Raw genomic sequence first — 22,336 nt, forward strand, 5'->3', positions numbered from 1 at the left:
AAACGTATAACTATCTGAATTATTTTACTTATTTGCTTTTTAATTATCTGTCTTGTTTCCAGTATTGCATAAAGTCCTTGAGAAAAAGAATTTCCTCTGTTCTGCTCAAACCAGTGTACTTGGAATATCTAGAACATTGCTTGGCACCATCAGAAGCTTTTTAATAAATAAGTGAATTCATTAACCTGCCAAGGAAATTTGGAATGAAGATAGCAGGTAATACCTTGATCTGGCCCTTGAATGTTGAGACAGAGTTTACTTGGGAGAGCCTGCGTGCTAAGTTGCTTGAGGCATGTCTGACTCTTCACAACCCTATGGACTGTAACTCACCAGGCTCCTTTGTCTATGGAGATTCTCCAGGCAAGAATACTGGAGTGGGCTGCCATGCCCTCGTCCAGGGGATCTTCCGGACATAGGGATTAAACCTACATCTCATGTCTCCTGCATTGGCAGGCAGGTTCTTTACCACTAGCGCCACTTGGATAAACCTTTGGAAGAGCCTGAGGTGGGGTAAAGGTTTGGAATGTATTCCAGATGGGGAGTGTAGTACATACCAAATGTGAGTAAATGTGAGAGGGTATTACAGGGTGACTTTCTAAAGAGGCCATCCCTCTAGGCAGTAAATGGAAATGTTTGTTTAAAACAGAGTTTTATTTATTCAGTCACAAGACTCAGAATCTCTTTGGAGATGGGCCGTGTGTAATCTGTTTTAACAAACCCTGTTCACTTAAAATTGAGAACCACCAGATCCAAGCCATTATTCTTCCTTTAGCTGGGACCACTTCAAATTTTAAATCATTTACATGGGCTTTTTTTTTTTTTAGCACCACAATTCTATTTTTAATGCCAGTGGAAACATAGGAAGGTGAAAGAAAAAAGAAACTCATAAAAATCTATGGCAATCTGTAAGTATGAAACAATATACTGTACTAAGGCAATAAGGGAGAATTTCTCTTTCCTCAAGCTGAAAGGGCTTTGAAAATTGAAATTTTGAAAGGGCTCTCAGTTGAGTGAACATAAAAGCCGCAAGCCAGCTGGCCATAAAACATCTTGAGAGACATAGCCATGATTTTGCAGTAGCTATTCTATTAAAGATTTTATTCCACCTTGACTTAGAAGTCAATTTTAAACCGCCTCCACTTCCGGAAAACATTTTTCAGTGATTGTCAGAGGATAGGCCGAGTGGCAGGCAGGCTTTAGTTTACTTAAGGAAACTACCAGAAGATTTCAGCCCCAGGTGTTTCTAAATATTATGGGGTGGGGGGAAGGACAACCCTCGACTTTACAAACACAGCAGGCAAGGTAAGGCCTTCTATCTTTCTTCTTTTAAATAAAAACCCTCAATACTGTTTTTCAATCAATTCCTAGCATCTATCTCAGTCTCTACCACGGAAACACTTAAAATTAAGACATTCATGGTTTGTTGGGGAATTAAAATAAGATCGTTTTCGTGGCCATGTGTCTTTTCCCTCAGAGTCATCGAAACAAAAGCGTTTTCAGTCCTTTGTCAAGTTCAGAGTCATCCGTCCACTCTTTTTCACTTCTAAAGTGGACCACTGGCGATTAATCAAAGGCAAGGATCTCCACGTGCTAAACTCCCTCGGGGCAGAGCCAGGGAAGGAGATCGACTCCCAGACCCGCGCCTTCCAGGCTGGGGTCCCTCCTGGACGACCCCTTCTCGCCCCTCCGCAAGTTCTAAGGGCTTTCACCACCTGGCTGGGTGGTCTGACCTTGACTCGCCTGGTCCCCCTCGCCGTCGGCGCTCAGCTACCCTCCGCGGCCACCAGGGGGCGGCCGAGCTCGGCGCCGCCGCGAGGAGGGGGGACTGCGGGGAAAGGAAGTGCCGCGAGTTCTGGCCCGGCCCGCGCAAAGCGCAGGCGGCGGCGAGCTGCGGCCTCTCGCCGGGGCCTCCCCCGCCAGGCCAGTCCCCCCCGTGGCCTTTCCCCGCCCCGCGCGGGCTGCCAGCGGCGGCGTGTTCCGGGTCCTGTGACCCGTCAGGCGGTGCGGCAGCGCGGCGGGAAGGGCGACCGGTCTCGGAGAAGTTTCGACGGCCGGCGGGGCTCCCGGGGCGCCGCAAGCAGGGCGCGGCCGGGCGGGGCCCCGGAGCTCGCCGAGAGCGGCCGGCCGGCGGTGCGGGGTCGGGGGCGCTCATGGCGGGCGGCGGAGCTGGGGACCCGGGCCGGGGGGCGGCCGCCGCCGCGGCGCCGCCGGAGACCAGTGAGCACCTCTTCAAGGTGCTGGTCATCGGCGAACTCGGCGTGGGCAAGACCAGCATCATCAAGCGCTACGTCCACCAGCTCTTCTCCCAGCACTACCGGGCCACCATCGGGGTGGACTTCGCCCTCAAGGTCCTCAACTGGGACAGCAGGACGCTGGTGCGCCTGCAGCTATGGGACATCGCGGGTAAGAGGATGGCGGGAGCCGGGGACGTGCGGTGACCCCGAGGCGGGCGGACGGCGGCCTCCGGGCAGGGGGCGCCCGCGGGGTTTCCCCGCCGTCGGAAGCCTGGCGGGGGCGGGGGCGGCGCTCGGCTGCCCTCGGTCTCCTTGCTTCTTTCTCTGTCCTCTGCCAGAACTTGCCTGCCCGAGTGAGTTTGAAAGTAAGGGACTAAACCACCTGGAAAGATGGAAGGGGATGCTGGACTCCAGGGGGAATCAGCACAGTGGAACAGGCTTTGGTAGTCGAAGAATTTAAAAGCAGAACAAGATAAATAAATGCGTAGAGAAAATAACCCTGGTTAGACGCCTCAGCTCGGGCTTTGAAAAGCTCTGGTGTTTTTAAGAGATAGGAGGCCCTCTTCTTTGGAGCTCTCACCTGACCAGAGGTGAGAAGGCCACGGAGGCTTTTCCCGAGTTTTAATTCTGAATCTTGACGAGGAAGAGGGAGGGGAAGGGGCTGGCTCCTCTCATTCGCTTTAACATATTACAGATAAGAACAGAGGTTCAGAGTGGTTGAACGACTTACCCAAAGTTACACTCCTAGTTAGGGACACCCCCGAGACTAGAAACCAGGGTTTCTTTTCAGAAGGGTTTTCATCATCCACCTTGAGTCTGAGACCCTTCCTTGGGAGTGAAACCCCATTCTTTGTAGCCATCCTCGCATTCCTAGGGCAGGCCACTCAGGCAAAGATTTGGGAAAACTTCTCTTGAAACCTTATGCTCCTCTTCTCCCCCTGAACCAACACCTAGCCCCACTCCTGCCTCTCCACACCCAATATATAATATTATTTCCTGGCATTTGCTTTCCATTGTCATTTTGGAGCAGTTTGAGGAGGGTACAGATTCTCCTTACTCTACTGTATGAAAACTTGAACTCTGGCTGGTGTGGTGGGTTGGATGTGTGCATTTAATAAGCCATTAACTTTGGGAAAGTTGAAATATGGAAGTGGTACCAGGAATTACCTTGTTCAGTCATTGTGAGTGTTAAGCTCAGTCTGCCTTCGAGATGGGGGCATGTTCAGGGTTAAAGAGACCATCCTTCATCCTCCACTTGTATGACTGAAGCCTGTAAAAGGTGTGGTCACCCAACTGGTGAAGAGTCAAGGACCCAGGTCTGTCTGCTGGGTACTGCTCTTTTCATCAACAGCTTATTACATATGAGATGATATTGAAGAAATATCACATATATACTTATTTATTTAAGACTAGGCTTCTCTACCTCTGATAGGAAAATAAAGTGATGTATGTCACCTCTAAGAAAGGGGGAATAGTCAGCCTTTGGGCTCAGCTTGTTTTTTTTTTTGGTTACAGAAAACCAAATGTTCGTTTGAAAAGTTTTGAAAAGTCATCTTTTGAAGCCAGAGGCTTCCTTTCGAAACACTTCCTGCTTTTTCACAGAGCACTTATGATAAGAGTATTTCTCCTTGACAAAGTCATGGATTCTAAAGGTTGCCTTACCATGTGATAATCATTCTACCAAAATCTTCAGTGTAGCCGTGAATTTCCATGAAGATGATTTTAAATCTCTGCCTAGGAGAATAGTTGAGTTTGCTTTATTCTTCATGTAAAATAGTGTGGTGTTTAGCAATTAAATTGTGATTGGGTCCTTCTGCGGGTAAATAAAAGATTTTTTTTATGGCACAGTTGTGTTTTTTTAAGCTTCAAGGAAAAATGTTTATATTTGGAGACTTGGGAAAGCAGAAGCATGAGTTAGAGTTTTCTTCCTCTTTTTCATCCTGCTTAACCAGACCTATTTTACTAGGAGGGGAACGTATTCAGTCTCTACCAGACTCTGGTACATATCGGCCTAGGTGGAATTTTCTTGTAGTTTTGCTTAAATCCAAAGCTTGACCCTTTCCAGGAAGGAGAGCAAACCTTTCAGAATCTCCAAAAGGGATTCTATCCAGCAAGTACACACCAGCAATGAACAAGATTAGAGGTAAACTTATGAGATGATTGGAAATTATAAGGTTCATCTTTTAAATAAGGTTTTCAGTATATAAGGAAACTAAGAGCAAAAAATAATGTGGCTTTAACTTAAGGTTTAGGGAGCTCTATCATTAACTCTGTCATTAACAAACCAAAGTTTGGTTTGAATATTTGAGCTACTAGTGAATCCTGGCTCATACCATTTGAATTAAGTAGTCATGATGTAATGGAGGCAAAGTGAAGGTCACTCCAAATAGTTCCCCATGGCTAAACATATTTGCTTTGTGTAGCAACAAAGTTGAATCATATTTAATTCTCAAAGGGGGGAGGTATTCCTTGATTGCAAAATAGTAGGTGGAGCTGGCCACTCGACATGACTAACTTAAGGTGTGCTGTATTACTGGTTAGACTTTTGTTGCTGCTCTAGAAGTGGGAAAGGTGTAAAGAAATTGTGTCAGGTCGCTGTACTTGAAAGCTCCAGCAAGCATAACAGGCAGGAATTACCCAAATGTTTTCTGTAAATGTAGCCAAGCATTTTAAGCTAAACTCTTCAAATTGAGAACCATAGTGACTCATGGATACAGGCCTTATAAATCCTTATTAAATCAAATGAATGCAGCTTTAAAGTACAGATGCAATTTTACACAATTTTGTGTTAGGCAATTCCTTTCTTTTACTTCATATCTGCTTTGAGACTGCTTCTCAACACATTACTGAAATATACTGAAATATTGAAGTCTTTGATAAGATTTTAAAGAGAGAGTTTAGTAAGTGTATATACTAAATTAGGATGCAGTATCTGATCTTCCTTTTAACATGTATTATAGATGAATGAGTATTTGGCTCACTACTTATTATAAGCTTATTAGCAACTGTAGAATTTTCCAAGTAGGCTGAATGGCTGGTCCAGGCTAAATCTTTTTTTTTTTTTAAGCTTGTCCATTAAGATCTAGTATAATTTAGTCTGCATGCATTCATTGCAGTGATTTGCTTTCATAGGGAAGGCAAAATTTTATCTCTACCTTCTTAGAATGTTCAGCTGGTCCGGAGAATTAAATTAATGTAAGATTAATAGCAGAAATTTATTTGAAAGTGAAAGTTGCTCAGTCACGTCCAACTCTTTGTGACCCCTTGGGCTATGTAGTCCATGGCATTCTGCAGGCCAGAATACTGGAGTGGGTAGCCTATCCCTTCTCCAGCAGATCTTCCCAACCTAGGAATTGAACTGGGGTCTCCAGCATTGCAGGCGAATTCTTTACCAACTCAGCTATCAGGGAAGCTTTGTGTGACACAAGAGCCCTCATAAGGAAAGGAAGAACCCCCAAAAGTACAAAAATATAAATGCTTTTATACTAGGTTGAACAAAGGCAGCTGTGGAAAAATAACCAAACTCTGTGGGATGCTAAAGGAAGATAAGAGCTATTTTAACAAGATCTGCTTCTGCAGAATTCTCTCAGTTTGATCCTCTCTGGTGATGAGCGCAGTTCCTTCCTTCCTTATGGGGAGGACATCTTTCACATGGGAGTTTTATCTCCTGATTTAAGGGAGAAGAAGGGGAGGTTGGAGTACCCATCTTGCCCTTGTTTTTCAAGTGCCTTTAGTTCAAATAATACTTATGCCACAGTGGCATTAGAGTAGGCAGGGAGCCTATTCTACTGCTTTTCAGTTTTTAGTATCAAAATTTCTTTATAAAAATCTGAGTAATACTCCTTTGGGCCAGAGAACAAATCAGAAACAATGTACTCTGAAATTCATGTAAATATGATTTATTAGAGCATAAAATTCATGCTTGGAAGACCTTATAAGTTATATAAACCATACTTAGATTCACTTTTGAGCCATACTTAGATTCAGTTTCGAGTTTTTTGATTCCCGTCTGAAAATAAAATGTTGATCTTGTCTTTCTTGTTCTCTCTCGCATATTGCCAATTGCTGTAACTAGTGGTCTCTTCTTGATTTCTTTGATAATGCTCCAACTCTTCATGAGCAAGAGTTTTCTTGACCTTCAGAGTGTCTATCGGTCAAGGATTATTAATGTTCAAGTTTTTTCTAAATATGAAGAAGCAGTTCTTTGAGGAATTAGTCTCTGTTATATGTAGTCTCTTAGTCCTACAGTGACTTTCATAGGGCTTATTGTGGGTCAGTTACTTAATAATTCATTTAAAAGGATTGAAATAAACTCTTTTATTACATCTGACTTGTACAGTCTTGCCATCTTCAGCCTTATTCTGGCTCAGTTTTGTGCTGAATTCCAAGCAAAGCCTACTATCCCATTTTACATCTTCAAATCTTCCTTATTTCGTAAGCCCTGAAACACCTTTGGGTTCCCTGGTCTGGACTGTGCTTTCACAAATGCCCAGACAGGAATTTCAACATAACAGCATATCTGTGTAACTGACATGAACAAAATTTACCTGGTAATGTTGTGCCTGTTGCCTTTCCTTCTTTTGAATGTGTTACCATTCTTAATTAGCCTCAGTTAGCCCAGGTACGGTAAAAGTTGCTCAGATTAGAGGTACAGAGAGCCAAGTTCTGATAAGAAGTACTAAAACTTGATTTGGCTGCAAGCCATTTGCCTAATCAGTCTATTGTTTGAATAGGATTAAAGGCTTTTAGAAACCCTATGGTGTAAATGCAGGGAGGTGTGGTGTGGTAAGCTGACCAAGAAAACACAGGTACTCCATGGCACAGGTCTCATGTCTCTAATAGCAGAGTGGATTTTTGGTAACATAAGAGTGACATAAACTTTTGTCTTAATTTGCAAATGTTCTGGTCAGCCCTGTTTTGGAGCATATGACTCCTATTTCATACCTCTTGTAATCATTACCATCTCTTTATGTCATCAGTCCAGAATTTCTAGTTCTTACACTTAATTATGAAGCATACTACTTCCAAGGCAGACACTTTTTGATTGGCTGCATCTCTCTCTCTCTCTTTTTTTTTTTTTTTAAATTTGGAAAGACTCTCAAAACTGTGGACTTCTCTGAAGTTAATGAAGCTATTTTATTGGTATTTGGTGTAGAGCACACCCTGGAAAACAAGGTAATAATTGCAGCTGCTTGTCTGGACTAGTCTGTGATCTCACAGATTAAACCCGTATGCCATGCATTATTCCAGAGGTGCAGTATTATTTTCAAATACATCTTAGGAATTTCAGCCTTATGTATATGGTATTCTGACCTTCCAAAATGGCAACCCACTCCACTGTTCTTTCCTGGAGAATCCCATGGACGAAGGAGCCTGGCTGGCTACAGTCCATCAGATTGCAAAGAGTTGGGCATGATTTATTGACTAACAGCTGCAGCAGCAGCATCCTGACCTTCCAGCTTTCTTAAGCTTTTGATATGTAAAGTTCAGTGATTCTTCTTCTTTAAAAGATATTTTTATTTTGTATTGTGGTATAGCCGATTAACAAACAATGTTACCATAGATAGCTTCTTATTCCCTTTTAACACCTACTCAAGGTTTTGTTTTTATTCAAGTGAAATGAGATCACCACATCAGGAGACAATTGCCGTTAAAAGAGATAGTTTGTTACTGATAGTTCCCTATAGGAAGGACCATGGACCACACAGGGAAGCACCAGGGTCATTTAGGAGGCAGAAGGAGCTGGGAGAAAGCAGAGCAAGGGCTAGAGCCTTTTTTGTGATTTTTGAAGAAAGGAAAGGACCTCGCAGCATAGGCAAGCTGAGCAAGCTTAGGATTGGATAGTTTGAAAGATTTCAGTTTGCTGAGGTCTATAGGGATGGTCCCTAGTTGTCTCAGACCTAGACTGCAAGAGCCTGACCAAAGAGAGCAAGTAGAGAAGGACTCAGGACTGATTGGTTTGCATATTGAAGACGCGCTCTCAGCAAGTTGTTTGCTTTAATAACTAGACAACCCTGGGCGGGGGGCACAGTCCAGTCCCTCCCCTGGTCTACAAGGCCCCAAGGTCAAAGTAATCATAAAATATATTAAAAAAAGAAAAAACCCTGATGAATACATATTTCTAGGCACTTATTAAAATGGACTAAGGAATGAGAAAAAGTAATCTTCCAAAGAAAAAAACTTTGAAGGCCTAAGATTTGAGTCCAAAAATAGCGTATCCTCAAAACAGTGAGGATTTCACACTTAATCAACAATTAAGTAGTAGAGAGTGGGCTCAGTCGACAAGTTTAAGTTGCACTATGGCTGTAGAGACCTTCTCTTGGAGGAAGAGATGGTGAAAAAGTGCTGACTTATGTGAGGAGATTTCTGGAGGTGAGATAAATGATCAAGAAAAAGGTGTTAAGAATTATATTCAATTATATTTTCAAAAGAGCTTTTTGCACTTTTTACAGTCACAGAGGCTAAAAACATGTGATTTCTCCACTCTTATTTTGAGAGCAACAAACCACACAAAAATAAATGGATCAGATCAGATCAGTCGCTCAGTCGTGTCCGACTGTTTGCAACCCCATGAATCGCAGCACGCCAGGCCTCCCTTGTCCATCACCAACTCCCGGAGTTCACTGAGACTCATGTCCATCAAGTCAGTGATGCCATCCAGCCATCTCATCCTCTGTCGTCCCCTTCTCCTCTTGCCCCCCAATCCCTCCCAGCATCAGAGTCTTTTCCAATGAGTCAACTCTTTGCATGAGGTGGCCAAAATACTGAAGTTTCAGCTTTAGCATCATTCCTTCCAAAGAAGTCCCAGGGCTGATCTCCTTCAGAATGGACTGGTTGGATCTCCTTGCAGTCCAAGGGACTCTCAAGAGTCTTCTCCAACACCACAGTTCAAAACCATCAATTCTTCGGCGCTCAGCCTTCTTCACAGTCCAACTCTCACATCCATACATGACCACAGGAAAAACCATAGCCTTGACTAGACGAACCTTTGTTGGCAAAGTAATGTCTCTGCTTTTGAATATGCTGTCTAGGTTGGTCATAACTTTCCTTCCAAGGAGTAAGTGTCTTTTAATTTCATGGCTGCAGTCACCATCTGCAGTGATTTTGGAGCCCAGAAAAATAAAGTCTGACACTGTTTCCACTGTTTCCCCATCTATTTCCCATGAAGTTATGGGATGGGATGCGGAGGTTTAGTTTAAGGCTTTGTGTTGATCTTTCTGACAGGAGATCTTAACATTCTTTTCTTCCTCATTTTTTTCACTCATGTCTATCCAGATATTTTCCTTAAGTATTTTCTGTAGTGATTTTTGATTGCTTTGAAATTAAGCTAAATATATATTGGGTGTTTTGGTGTTGTTTTTTGTTTTTAGTGTGACTGTATGGGACTTGCTCCATCAGACTCATCTGAGGTGCTTAAATATATCTTCCTTAGCATCAGCTATAAGCAGGCTGGCTTCATCTGTCAAACATGCCCATAAATCATGGTTTAACAAGAAAAAAGTTAAGTCCCTCACCTAGTAAGTGTGTGGTTGAGCAGTTCACAGCTGGTGAACAGAATCATTCATTCTTCATGGACCAAAGCTGACATTTCAGCACTCAGCTACTCCCTGGCTGTATTCTTTGCCTTTCTGGTCCAGTCAGACACCCATGCCTTTTTGCAAGGGCAGCTGGGAAATCTAGGGCTTTTTCTGTTTGTTTTCAAACTGGACACACTGCTTCCCCAAATAAAATTCTGTGAAGGGGATACTAAAGAGGCAATTAGCAATATTCCACGCTTAACAAGTCAGAGTTCCTAGGGAGAGGGCCTGGAAGTGTGTAATTTACCAGACACCAGGGGTAATCTTTCCCAGGTGGCACTAGTGGTAAAGACCCCACCTGCCAATGCAGGAGACATAAGAGACACAGGTTCGATCCTGGGTAGGGAAGATCCCCTGGAGGAGGGCACGGCAACCCACACCAGTATTCTTGCCTGGAGAATGCCATGGACAGAGGAGCCTGGTGGGCCACAGTCCATGGGGTCACAAAGAGTCGGACACGACTGAGTGACTGAGCACACACAGCATGGGTGATCTGATTCGCTCAAGTTGAGAACAGTGGTTCTGTCTTGCCTGTGCTGTCCATTGCCAACAGACCTATCCTCTGTTCACTCCACTGAACAAGTCTGCTGCTCCCCGGGTTCCTTGACACCCACCGTTCCTGGCCCCTAAGTTCCTGTCTGTTTTGCATCACCCGCTCCTTATCTCTGTTGCTGTCTCAAGAGGTGATGTAAGGAGACAGGATAAATCACACGACAGAGATGGGCCATGTCTTGCTCTCACTGAATGCTGTACTTAAGAAAGGAAAAAGCCAATATCTCGAACTTCCAAAACTATTCTGACTTTGGACACAAACCAAAAAAATACTTTGATTTTATTTCTCTCTTTAAATTGATTAAAGTCAGATGTTCTTTTTACAGTCACCACAGAAGATGTAAATAGTTGAATAAAAACAGACCTTACACTGTGACCTAAATACCACAAAAGCTTGCTCTTCTCTAATTAGCAAAGAGAAAAATCCCGTTCCTGATGTTGCCATCTCAAAAGGAGTTTGTTTTTCTTTTAGTTTAGGTATTTTTTAACTTTATTTTTCTGTGTTCAGTTTTGTTACTCTCTTGCTTGACAGATGGGTTTGATCTCAACCTCAAATAGTGGTGGCATGGGCACAAACGGTATTTTATACATGATGTAAATAACAACTTTGCCTCTTCCCCTATAATGCTTTTTTTTCCAAGTGGAAATATATTTCCAGATATAAGCATAGAATCTCAGAGGTAGCAAGTTCTGGTAAAAAACCCTTCATGTAATCACAGTTAACATTTATGAAAAGCTGCTTTCTAGTCACTGTCTCTCAATTTACTTTTTTAAAATTGAAAAGTAATTGCTTTACAGCACGGTGTTTGTTTCTGCCATACGGCAGCATGAGTCAGATGAGTTCAGTTCAGTCGCTCAGCCATGGCCTATTCTTCGCAACCCCGTGGACTGCAGCACACCAGATTTCCCTGTCTATCACCAACTCCTGGAGCTTGCTCAAACTCACACCCAATGAGTTGGTGATGCCATCCAACCATCTCATCCTCTGTCATTCCCTTCTCCTGCCTTCAATATTTCCCAGAATCAGGGTCTTTTCCAATGAGTCAGTTCTTCCCATCAGGTGGCCATAATATTGGAGTTTCAGCTTCAGCATCATTCCTTCCAATGAACACCTGGGTCTGATCTCCTTTAGAATGGACTGGTTGGATCTCCTTGCAGTCCAAGGGACTCTCAAGAGTCTTCTCCAACACCATAGTTCAAAAGCATCAATTCTTCGGTGCTCAGCTTTCTTCACAATCCAACTCTCACATCCATACATGACCACAGGAAAAACCATAGCCTTGACTAGACGGACCTTTGTTGGCAAAGTCTCTGCTTTTGGATATGCTATCTAGGTTGGTCATAACTTTCCTTCCAAAGAGTAAGCATCTTTTAATTTCATGGCTGCAATCCCCATGTGCAGTGATTTTGGAGCCCCCAAAAATAAAGTCAGCCACTGTTTCCCCATGTATTTACCATGAAGTGATGGGACTGGATGCCATGATCTTTGTTTTCTGATTTTAGTTCACTGATCCTAAAATGTCAATGTTCTCTCTTGCCATCTCCTGTTTGACCATTTGCAATTTACCTTGATTCATGGACCTAACATTCCACTTTCCTATGCAATATTGTTCTTTATAGCATTGGACTTTACTTCCAATACCAGTAACATCCACAACTGGGCATTGTTTTCACTTCGTCTCAGCCCCTTCTTTCTTTCTGGAGCTATTTTTCCACTCTTCTCCATATTGGGGGGCTACCGACCTGGGGAGTTCATCTTTCAGGGTCAGATACAGGTACACATATGTCCCCTCCCTCCTGAATCCCCCTCCCGTCTCCCTCCCCCAACCCCACCTTTCTAGGTCGTCACATAGCACTAGACTGAGCTCCCTGTGTCACACAGCAAATCCTACTTGCTATCTGTTTTACATATGTTAATACATATGTTTCTGGGGAAATTACAGTTGAGTAAACTGAGACTCAATAAGGTTAAGGGATTTCCTCAAGGTCTGTATACCTGTAACTTGCAGAGTTAGGGTATGAATCCAGAGATTTCTGATTGCAAAGATTTTATGGTCATGTTATATTATCTTGTCTTTCTGCTTTACGTATGATAGAAAAGAAAACCAGACAAATGAATGGCGTTGTATAAAATCACATGACTCCTTTTACCTTCTTCATGGTACAATATTAAAATATGAAATTCAGTTCATTATTGAATCCAGCCTCATATGGTGCTAATTTGATGCATTAGCTTTTAGACCTGTTTTATTTGAGGGTAATACAGTCATTTTTTTATGAAAAATTGTGTAAACAAGTCGGGGGGAATGGGTTTTTAGTTACATTGTTTTATTGGTCAGTATTATGGTAATTTTTAATTTTTTTTTAATTTTTAAAACAATTTTTTTTTCTTTGTGCCATTTTTAAAATTTTATTTATTTTTTTTAATTTTTTAACTGTACAATATTGGTTTTGCCATATATCAACATGAATCCGCCACAGGTATACACATGTTCCCCATCCTGAACCCTCCTCCCTCCTGCCTCTCCATACCATCCCTCTGCGTTGTCCCAGTGCACCAGCCCCAAGCATCCAGTATTTTTTTTTTTTTTACTTTACAATATTGTATTGGTTTTGCCATACATCAACATGAATCCGCCACGGGTGTACACGTGTTCCCAGTCTTGAACCCCCCTCCCACCTCCCTCCCCATACCATCCCTCTGGGTCATCCCAGTGCACCAGCCCCAAGCTTCCTGTATCCTGCATTGAACGTGGACTGGCGATTCGTTTCTTATATGATATTATACATGTTTTTTAATGTAAGGAATTTTTTTTATCTTCTAACAATGCCTATACTTTTAGCATGTTAAATATTTAAGTGTGATTCTGGGGCACATTTATAAGGGCTTTATAAAGTAGTAGTATAAAAAGTCATTAAATAGATGCCCTAAAAATGACAAAACCTATGTGACTATGAATTGTAGCTTCTTACGTATAAAACCTAAGACCCATTATGACATCACCATATTATCTATATCAAGCTATAAAATTTTTTAGTGGCTAGATAAATATCTTTCTAGAACCCGTGACTGGACTTATATTTTGGCTAGATCTTGATCTGTTACCCACCAACCACACAAGCATGTTAAAAATGCTTCATCTCTGAAATGCATACTGAACTTTAAGGATGTGTTTTTAAAGAACTTTATATGCACTCACTAGAAACTTCATTTTTGCCCAGTCACCTTAAGCAAGAACATGTAGCTCAGTAATTCTTGTTTGTTGTTTAGTTGCTAAGTCGTGTCCGACCCTTTTGCAGCCCCATGGACTGTAGCCCAGGCTCCTCTGTCCATGGGATTTCCCAGGCAAGAATACTGAGTGGGTTGCCTTTTGATTCTCCAGGCAAGAACACTGGATGGGCGGGATGGATGGATCTTCCTGCTCCAGGGATCTAACCTTATGTTCCCTGCATTGGCAGGTGGATTCTTTACCACTGAGCCACCTGGGAAGCCCAATAATTCTTAATGAGTGGGAAAGGATAAGCATTTATACTTGGAAATCTAAGCACTGATTGTCTTATTGCTCTGGTTTATTTTTCATTGTGTGACTTATATTTTGAATTTCAAATAACATTTAGAGATATCTAGATTTTTTGGCAAATGGGCACATGAACATAAAGTATTGAGACACACATTGAAAAATAGTGATTAAAACCATACAGAAGGCGTCTCTGGCCTGTATTTCTGATAAATGTTCAAAATTTTTTTTGCTTTCAAATCTGAGAGCAGATATTTCCCTTTAGAAAATTTGCCTACACTAAAAAGAGAGAAGGCAAGCCATTTTGTGATTTTCTTTTCCTTGATTAGAATACATATTCTTGGAAATGTATCAAGTTGTCTCAACTCCTTCTCAAAGTCATTAGTGTTGGGTACTTGAGATATTGGGGAAGCATTTTAATCCTTTTGCCAACATGTGTACCTTACAGGTCATCATCCATTAGAGTATGTATTACCAAGTTGTGCATCTTTAAATGTCTTTGAGCCTAGATGACTAGCACTGTCCTCTTTTTTTCCCTTTCTCATTGCCAACATATCTAGTTATAATCAGGGTTCCTTCCGCTAGAGAAGGAAGTAACACAGCTTTTTAAAGGATAACACATTTTAGAAGCCATTTGGAATATTCAGGCAATATGCCCACAGCAATATGGTTGAAAAAGCCTGTCCCCAGTATCAGCCTAGCTAATGAACTCATCAGTGAGGCATGTCCTTAGCTGCTGTGGTCAGCCACTCGGGGACACAGAGCAAGCCTGTAACTTTTGTGGCAGGGCTGTGTGTCCTTGAGGAATGTCTTTCCCAGGCTCATGCTGCTTTGGATCTATTTGGAGACATGGGGCCATGGGGAGCAATGTATACTCCAGAAAATCCTTGGCTACCAGATCAGGCAGCACACTGGATAAGACATCAACCTAAGACACTTGAGTAATGTTGTCTCGCTGAGATTTTATTTTCTCATCTTTAAAATAAGGGAGGTTGGATGAGATAATCTGGAGCATCATCTTCTAGTTTATAATCTTGTCTGTTAGAGTATCAGAAAAGCATAAAGTAACGCCTCTCCTTCCTGTAAGAGGAGATTACAGCTCTGGTCTAGGAAGGTGGTGTTTATTGCTCAGAGTTCTCCCCACCGTGTCTGTACTACTACTGCAGACCATGTAAGAGGAAGATCTCCCAGGTTCTGCTGAGTTTACATATTGGTGTACACTTTCACTCCACACACACACACACGCACCATGAAACAAGATACATGCAGCTGTCTTTACATTTAATAACTGCATACTTTCTCCTCTAACCGGTCCGCTTCCATCACAGGACACAATCAGGAGCATTCAGCATGCAGCATGGCAGAAATGTCCTGCTTTTATTTATGTACTTGTGGAAAGAAGAGTCCTAGAGAATAATAAAAATTTCTTAGAATAAACTTAAAATGGTTGATTGGCTGCCCTCCAAAATTAAAAAAAAAAAATGTTACGATTCCATGGATTTCTAATGCAATTCTAGTTAGCATGACAGTCTTACCTATTAGCCCTTATTGATCCTTTAGCCCTTATCTGAAGCTAGGAAGGGCTGGCTTCTGCAGTGCGTAAAAGGGGAAGTAGAACACCTGTTTCTCCTAGTGATGACTCAGTGCTTCTGGGAAACTGCCTCCAGCAGTTAAAACTTAGCCTTTTAGTCCATGGATGGTGAACATGGCTCTGACTCGGCTGGCTGCCCCCAGGGGCATGCAAACTGAAAGTCACAGCATGAAAGTAAAGAAATAAAGTTTATGAAGATATTGTATTTTCATAGTATAAGCATTTGAAAGGCATTTTTTGATAATGTATCTTTCAAAAAGACTAGTAAGATTAGCGTGCCCACTTCAGTGAATGGCATCCCCTTGTTGAATACCATAATATGCTCTTTGTATCTCTGATTACACCTAACACATCATGGCATCACTTGGTTTCTTTCCTCGGATGGACTGGGAGTCTTGGGATCCTATTCATTGTTTCACCAGTGTCTAGCACAGTGCCTGGTACATAGGAGGAACCTAATACATATTTTCTAGTTGAGATCAAACCTAGCTATAAGAGGTAAAAAGATATTTGGGAGTTGTACCAGTCGAGATAGGCTAGGTTGTGGTAGGGTGCCAACAGCCTTAAAATGAGGAAGATCCCCTGGAGGAGGGCGTGGCAACCCACTCCAGTATTCTTGCCTGGAGAATCCTATGGACAGTGGAGCCTGGCGGGCTACAGTCCATGGGGTCCCAAAGAGTCGGATATGACTGAGTGACTGACACACTTTCACACTCTTTCTACATGTCCTTGGGAGGGAGAAGAAGTGGGGGGATGGTGAGGAATGTGAGGGTGGTTTTTCACTGGAGCCCCTTGAAGACCCAGGCTAAAAGAGGCCCTACCATCTGATACCATCACCTCAAAGTAGGGGTAACCTTGCTGCCACCCGACAAGTGATTCTGCTGGGCAGGGACACTTCTGTCCACATTCCATGAATACAGCTGGTTTAGTCCGGGCAGGACAGTATGGTCCTCCATGTATTCAAAAGTGGAGGAAAATGGATTATTCGTGAACATTAGTTGTGGTTTCCACTGGACTCCTTTGTTTTAGATAGTAATAAGGGGATAGCTAAAATTACCCAAGGAGCAGTCATAACAAAGATACAGGCTGCAATTCTTATTCTTGTAGGAAAGTTTACTTTCCTGCTTAACAACCGAAAGAGTTTAGCAACCCTGTGCATTTAAACCTTGAAAACAACAGAGCTAAATATAAGTTTCACCTTGTTCGATTTTTGGAGAACAGTTCTGTTAATTTTATGTTAAGATTATTATTCTAGATGAACTTCTTTTATCTTTCTTCAGTCCCTAATTCAATGACACATGTTTTAGAAACTTTTATTTTTCACTTGTCTTTACCAGTTCAGGAAGATCTCTGAAGCACTTTTGAATTTTTTAAAAAAGAGATTATGAACCAAGTACAGTGGAAGTATATTTTTCTTATTCTTTTGGAGAATAAGCTACTCCCATAAATGCATGGGTTTGGCCTTTTGATGGTGGGTCATTTACATTTGATCCCCGTTGCTGTCTTCTGGATTTGGTGATTGCAGAATTGTCAGAAAATCATTATAACATTAAAATTATAGCATAGTTTTCTGATATACAACGTAGAATTCTGATACTCTAAAATATCAGAAGTGAGAGCTTGGAGGAACTTTGATGATCTCTAAAGAATTGATGCTTTTGAACTGTGGTGTTGGAGAAGACTCTTGAGAGTCCCTTGGACTACAAGGAGATCCAACCAGTCCATCCTAAAGGAGCTCAGTCCTGGGTGTTCATTGAAAGGACTGATGCTGAAGCTTAAACTCCAATACTTTGGCCACCTCATGCGAAGAGTTGACTCACTGGAAAAGACCCTGATGCTGGGAGGGATTGGGGGCAGGAGGAGAAGGGTATGACAGAGGATGAGATGGCTGGATGGCATCACCGACTCGATGGACATGAGTTTGAGTGAACTCCGGGAGTTGGTGATGGACAGGGAGGCCTGGTGTGCTGCAATTCATGGAGTCACAAAGAGTTGGACACAACTGAGCGACTGAAATGAACTGAACTGAAAGGTCTCTGAAGACAGTTGGCTGATTTAAACAGACAACATTATTTCCTGGGGTAGCTTGACTGTCGGGTGCTTGATATTTGATTCTGTAGGATGGTTGTACTTTTCTCAGGTTTATTTTTCTTTGCAACCCATTTTCACCACTTTGAGGTAAAACACTTAACTACCTAATAATTTAAGGCTTTGCCATGTGTGAAAGTGAACTCATTAGTTGTTCAGTCGTGTCTAACTCTTTGCACACTATGGACTATAGCCTGCTAGGCTCCTCTGTCCATGGGATTCTCCAGGCAAGAATACTGGAGTGGATTGCCAGTTCCTTCTCCAAGAGATCTTCCTGACCTAGAGATTGAACTCACGTCTTCTGCATTGGCAGGCATATTCCTTACCTCTGAGCCACCAGGGAAGCCCAGTGATAGTACTTAGCTGGTATTTATTCAGTGGTCACTTATGGACCTGGCGTTTTACACTCTTTGAACTTAAAGTATAACCTACAAAGTTAAGGGAGAAGTTAAGGGTGTACCTTCATGAATTTTATATACTACTCCTAGTAAAGGTATAGACTGTCCCTAAACCCTTAGCACAGAAATCATTAAACTATTTTTGTAAAGTTCCTGATAGTAATTATTTTAGGCTTTGTGAGCCATTTACTCTCTATTGCAACAACTCATCTCCACCATTATAGAATGAAATCAGGCATATAATATGTAAATAGATGAGGGTGATATTCCATTCCTATTGATATATGGCAAAACCAATACAATATTGTAAAGTTAAAAAATAAAAAAAAAAAAAGATCTTTATTGAAACTCATCAGGGAATTTGGGCTTTTTGAGCATGAGTTGCCTTGTTGTCCTTGCTTGGCCCTTAAAATAAACCCTTCTCTGCTCCAAAAAAAAAAAAAAAAAAACCCACAACTTTATTTAGCTAAGTTCTGCCAAACTCAGCCCTAAATATACTCCCAGGCAGGCATTTTACATTTAACTTCCCAGTGACCATATATGAGGTAGGTATTTTTTATAGCTTTATTGTGATATAGTTGACATAGAGTAAACTGTACAATTTTATAAGTTTTACACTTGGGAAATATCACCATTGTCAAGATTGCAAGCATTTTTTATCATTTGAAATCTAATTTCTCTAATCCATTGCCCGCCCTTGTCCAACATAATCAACTGATCTGCTTTCTCTTACTGTATTAGTGTAGTTTCTAATTTTTTGGTATTTGATATAAGTAGACTCACAGTATCACCTCCTCCTCCTCTGGCCTGGTTATTTTGACTCAGCATAATTATTTTGAGATCCATCCATGTTGTTACATTTATTCATAATTTGTTCCTTTCCTTTTTATTGTTGAGTTGTGGTCCATTGTATGAATATACCATAGCTTATTCATTACTATATGAATAGACATTTGGGTTGCTTCCAGTTTGGGGCTGTTAAAAATGAAGCTCCTCTGAGCAGTCGTGGGCATGCCTTCGTATAGATGTGTGCCTTCATTTTGTTAGCAAATGCCTAGGAGTGGGATGGCTTGGTTGTATGCTAGATATATGTTTACATTTTTGAGAAAGTATCAAATTGTTTTCCAACATGGTTACACTATTTTTAAGTATTATTCTTACCAGCTGTGTATGAGAGCTCCAGTTGCTCCACAACTTCACCAGCACTTGGTATAGTCAGACTTTTTCATTATAGCCTTTCTTGTGGGTATAAAGGATCAGCTCAGTTGTGGTTTAAACCCAGTGATTAATAATTTTGAGCATCATTTCTTTTGCTTATTTATCATCATATAAATTCTTGGGTAAAGTGTTTTAATATTTTGCTTATTCTATCAAATTGTTTTTTGTTCTCTTATTTTGGAGTTCTGAGAATTCTGTATATTCTAAGTATGTTTTTTAAATCAGATATAATATATATGTACTTTTTTCTCCCAGTTTGTGCCTTTACTTTTCATTTGCTTAACAATGTTGTTGTTTGGCCTTCTGAGTCCTGACTGACTCTTTGCAACCCCATGGACTGCAGTACATCAGGCTTCCCTGTCCTTCACTATCTCCCAGAGTTTGCTCAAACTCATGTCCATTGAGTTGGTGTTGCTGTCCAACCATCTCATCCTCTGTTGCCCTCTTCTCCTACTGTCCTCAATTTTTCCCAGCATCAGGGTCTTTTCCAATGAATGGGCTCTTCGGATCAGGTGGCAAAGTACTAGAGTTTGAGCTTCAGCATCAGTCCTTCCAGTGAATATTCAGAGTTGATTTCCTTTAGGATTGACAGGTTTGATCTCCTTGCAGTTCAAGGAAGTCTCAAGTGTCTTCTCTAGTACCACAGTTCGAAAGCATCAATTCTTCGACACTCAGCTTTCTTTATGGTCCAAATCTCACATCTGTACATGACTACTGGTAAAACAAACAAAGGTCTGTCTAGTCAAAGCTATGGTTTTTCCAGTAGTCATGTATGGATGTGAGAATTGGACTACAAAGAAAGCTGAGCACCAAAGAATTGATGCTTTTGAACTGTGGTGTTGGAGAAGACTCATGAGTCTTCTTGGATTGCAAGGAGATCCAACAAGTCCGTCCGTCATAAAGGAAATCAGTCCTGAATATTCATTGGAAGGACTGATGCTGAAGCTGAAACTCCAATACTTTGGCCACCTGACGTGAGGAACTGACTCATTGGACAAGACCCTGATTCTGGGAAAGGTTAAAGGCAGGAGGAGAAGGGGACACCAGAGGATGAGATGGTTGGATGGCATCATCAACTTGATGGACATGAGTTTTAGTTAGCTCTGGGAGTTGGTGATGAACAGGAAAGCCTGGTGTGCTGAGGTCCATGGGGTCGCAAAGAGTCAGACATGACTGAGCAACTGAACTGAACTGGTAAAACCATAACTTTGACTATATGGACCATTGTTGGCAAAATTAATACACTGTCTAGGTTTTTCATAGATTTCTTCCAAGGAGGAAGTGCCTTTTAATTTCATGGCTGCAGTCACTGTCTTCAGTGATTTTGGAGCCCAGGAATATAAAGTCTGTCACTATTTCCACTTTTTCCCCCATCTATTTGCCATGAAGTGATGGGACTGGATCCTATGATCTTAATTTTTTAATATTGAATTTTAAGCCAGCTTTTTCACTTTCCTCTTTCACTTTCATCAAGAGGCTCTTTAGCCCTCTTCTCTTTCTGCCATTAGAGTGGTATCATCTGCGAATCTGAGGTTATTGATATTTCTCCCAGCAATCTTGATTCTAGCTTGTGATTCATCCAGCCTAGCGTTTCACATGATGCACTCTGCATATAAGTTAAAAAAGCAGTGTAACAGTATACAGCCTTGACATACTCCTTTCCCAATGTGGAACCTCTCCATTGTTCCATGTCCAATTCTAACTATTGCTTCTTGTCCGGCATACAGGTTTCTCAAGAGGCAGATAAGGTAGTCTGGTATTCCCATTGCTTTAAGACTTTTCCACAATTTGTGTGATCCACACAGTTAAAGGCTTTAGCGTAGTCAATGAAGCAGATGTTTTTCTGCTTGCTTTTTCTGTGATACAACGGATGTTGGCAATTTGATCTCTGGTTCCTCTGCTTTTTCTAAATCCAACTTGTACACTTAGAATTTCTTGGTTCACATACTGCTGAAGCCCAACTTGAAGGATTTTTAGCATTACCTTGCTAGCATGTGAAATGTTCCCATTTGTACGATAATTGAAACATTCATTGGCATGGCTTTTCTTTGGAATTGGAATGAAAACTGACCTTTTCCAGTCCTGTGGCCACTGCTGTTTTTTCCAAATTTGCTGACATATTGACTGCAGCACTTTGATAGCATCATCTTTTAGGATTTGGAATAGCTCAGCTGGAGTTCCATCCTGTCCACCAGCTTTGTTTGTATCTGGGCTTCCCTGGTGTCTCAGTTGGTAAGGAATCTGCCTGCAATGAAGGAGACCCAGATTTGATCTCTGGGTCCGGAAGATCCCTGGGAGAAGGGAATGGCCACCCACTCCAGTATTCTTGCCTGGAGAGTTCCATGGACAGAGGAGCCTGGCAGGCTACAGTCATGGGATCGCAAAGAGTCGGACACAACTGAGTGACGAACATTATTCTGTTAGGTCGTTGCTGTTTCTGTCCTTTACGTTGCCCATCTTATCTTTGCATGAAATGCTTAACAGTGTAATTGGCACCGTTTAGACTTGTCATATATGGTGGTGTTAGAAAGCACACTGTCTGCTGTGAGAATGTCAAGGAGGATTGAATCCTGGCCCTGGAACTGGAATGGGTATTTTTTTTTAAATTTTATTTTATTTTTAAACTTTACAATATTAGTTTTGCCAAATATCGAAATGAATCCACCACAGGTATACCTGTGTTCCCCATCCTGAACCCTCCTCCGTCCTCCCTCCCCATACCCTCCCTCTGAGTCGTCCCAGTGCACCAGCCCCAAGCATCCAGTATCGGCATCGAACCTGAACTGGCAACTCGTTTCATACATGATATTATACATGTTTCAATGCCATTCTCCCAAATCTCCCCACCCTCTCCCTCTCCCACAGAGTCCATAAGACTGTTCTATACATCAGTGTCTCTTTTGCTGTCTCGTACACAGGGTTATTGTTATCATCTTTCTAAATTCCATATATATGTGTTAGTATACTGTATTGGTGTTTTTCTTTCTGGCTTACTTCACTCTGTATAATAGGCTCCAGTTTCATCCACCTCATTAGAACTGATTCAAATGTATTCTTTTTAATGGCTGAGTAATACTCCATTGTGTATATGTACCACAGCTTTCTTATCCATTCATCTGCTGATGGACATCTAGGTTGCTTCCATGTCCTGGCTATTATA

The 22,336-nt window shown here is 41.8% G+C and overlaps 1 protein-coding gene across 1 annotated transcript in view; it reads left to right on the forward strand.

Moving 5' to 3' along the window:
- The first annotated feature begins 1,862 nt into the window (after positions 1–1,862).
- The window catches only part of RAB32 (RAB32, member RAS oncogene family), a 31,225-nt gene continuing 10,751 nt past the window's right edge, over positions 1,863–22,336 (forward strand). Inside the window, exon 1 of the mRNA XM_005894665.3 lies at positions 1,863–2,403. Within this exon, the coding sequence (XP_005894727.2) occupies positions 2,151–2,403 (253 nt within the window). The 5' untranslated portion in view covers positions 1,863–2,150. The remainder of the gene's footprint in view (positions 2,404–22,336) is intronic.

Source organism: Bos mutus, chromosome 9 (genome assembly GCF_027580195.1).
Source record: "Bos mutus isolate GX-2022 chromosome 9, NWIPB_WYAK_1.1, whole genome shotgun sequence".
In the NCBI taxonomy this organism is placed as follows: Eukaryota; Metazoa; Chordata; class Mammalia; order Artiodactyla; family Bovidae; genus Bos; species Bos mutus.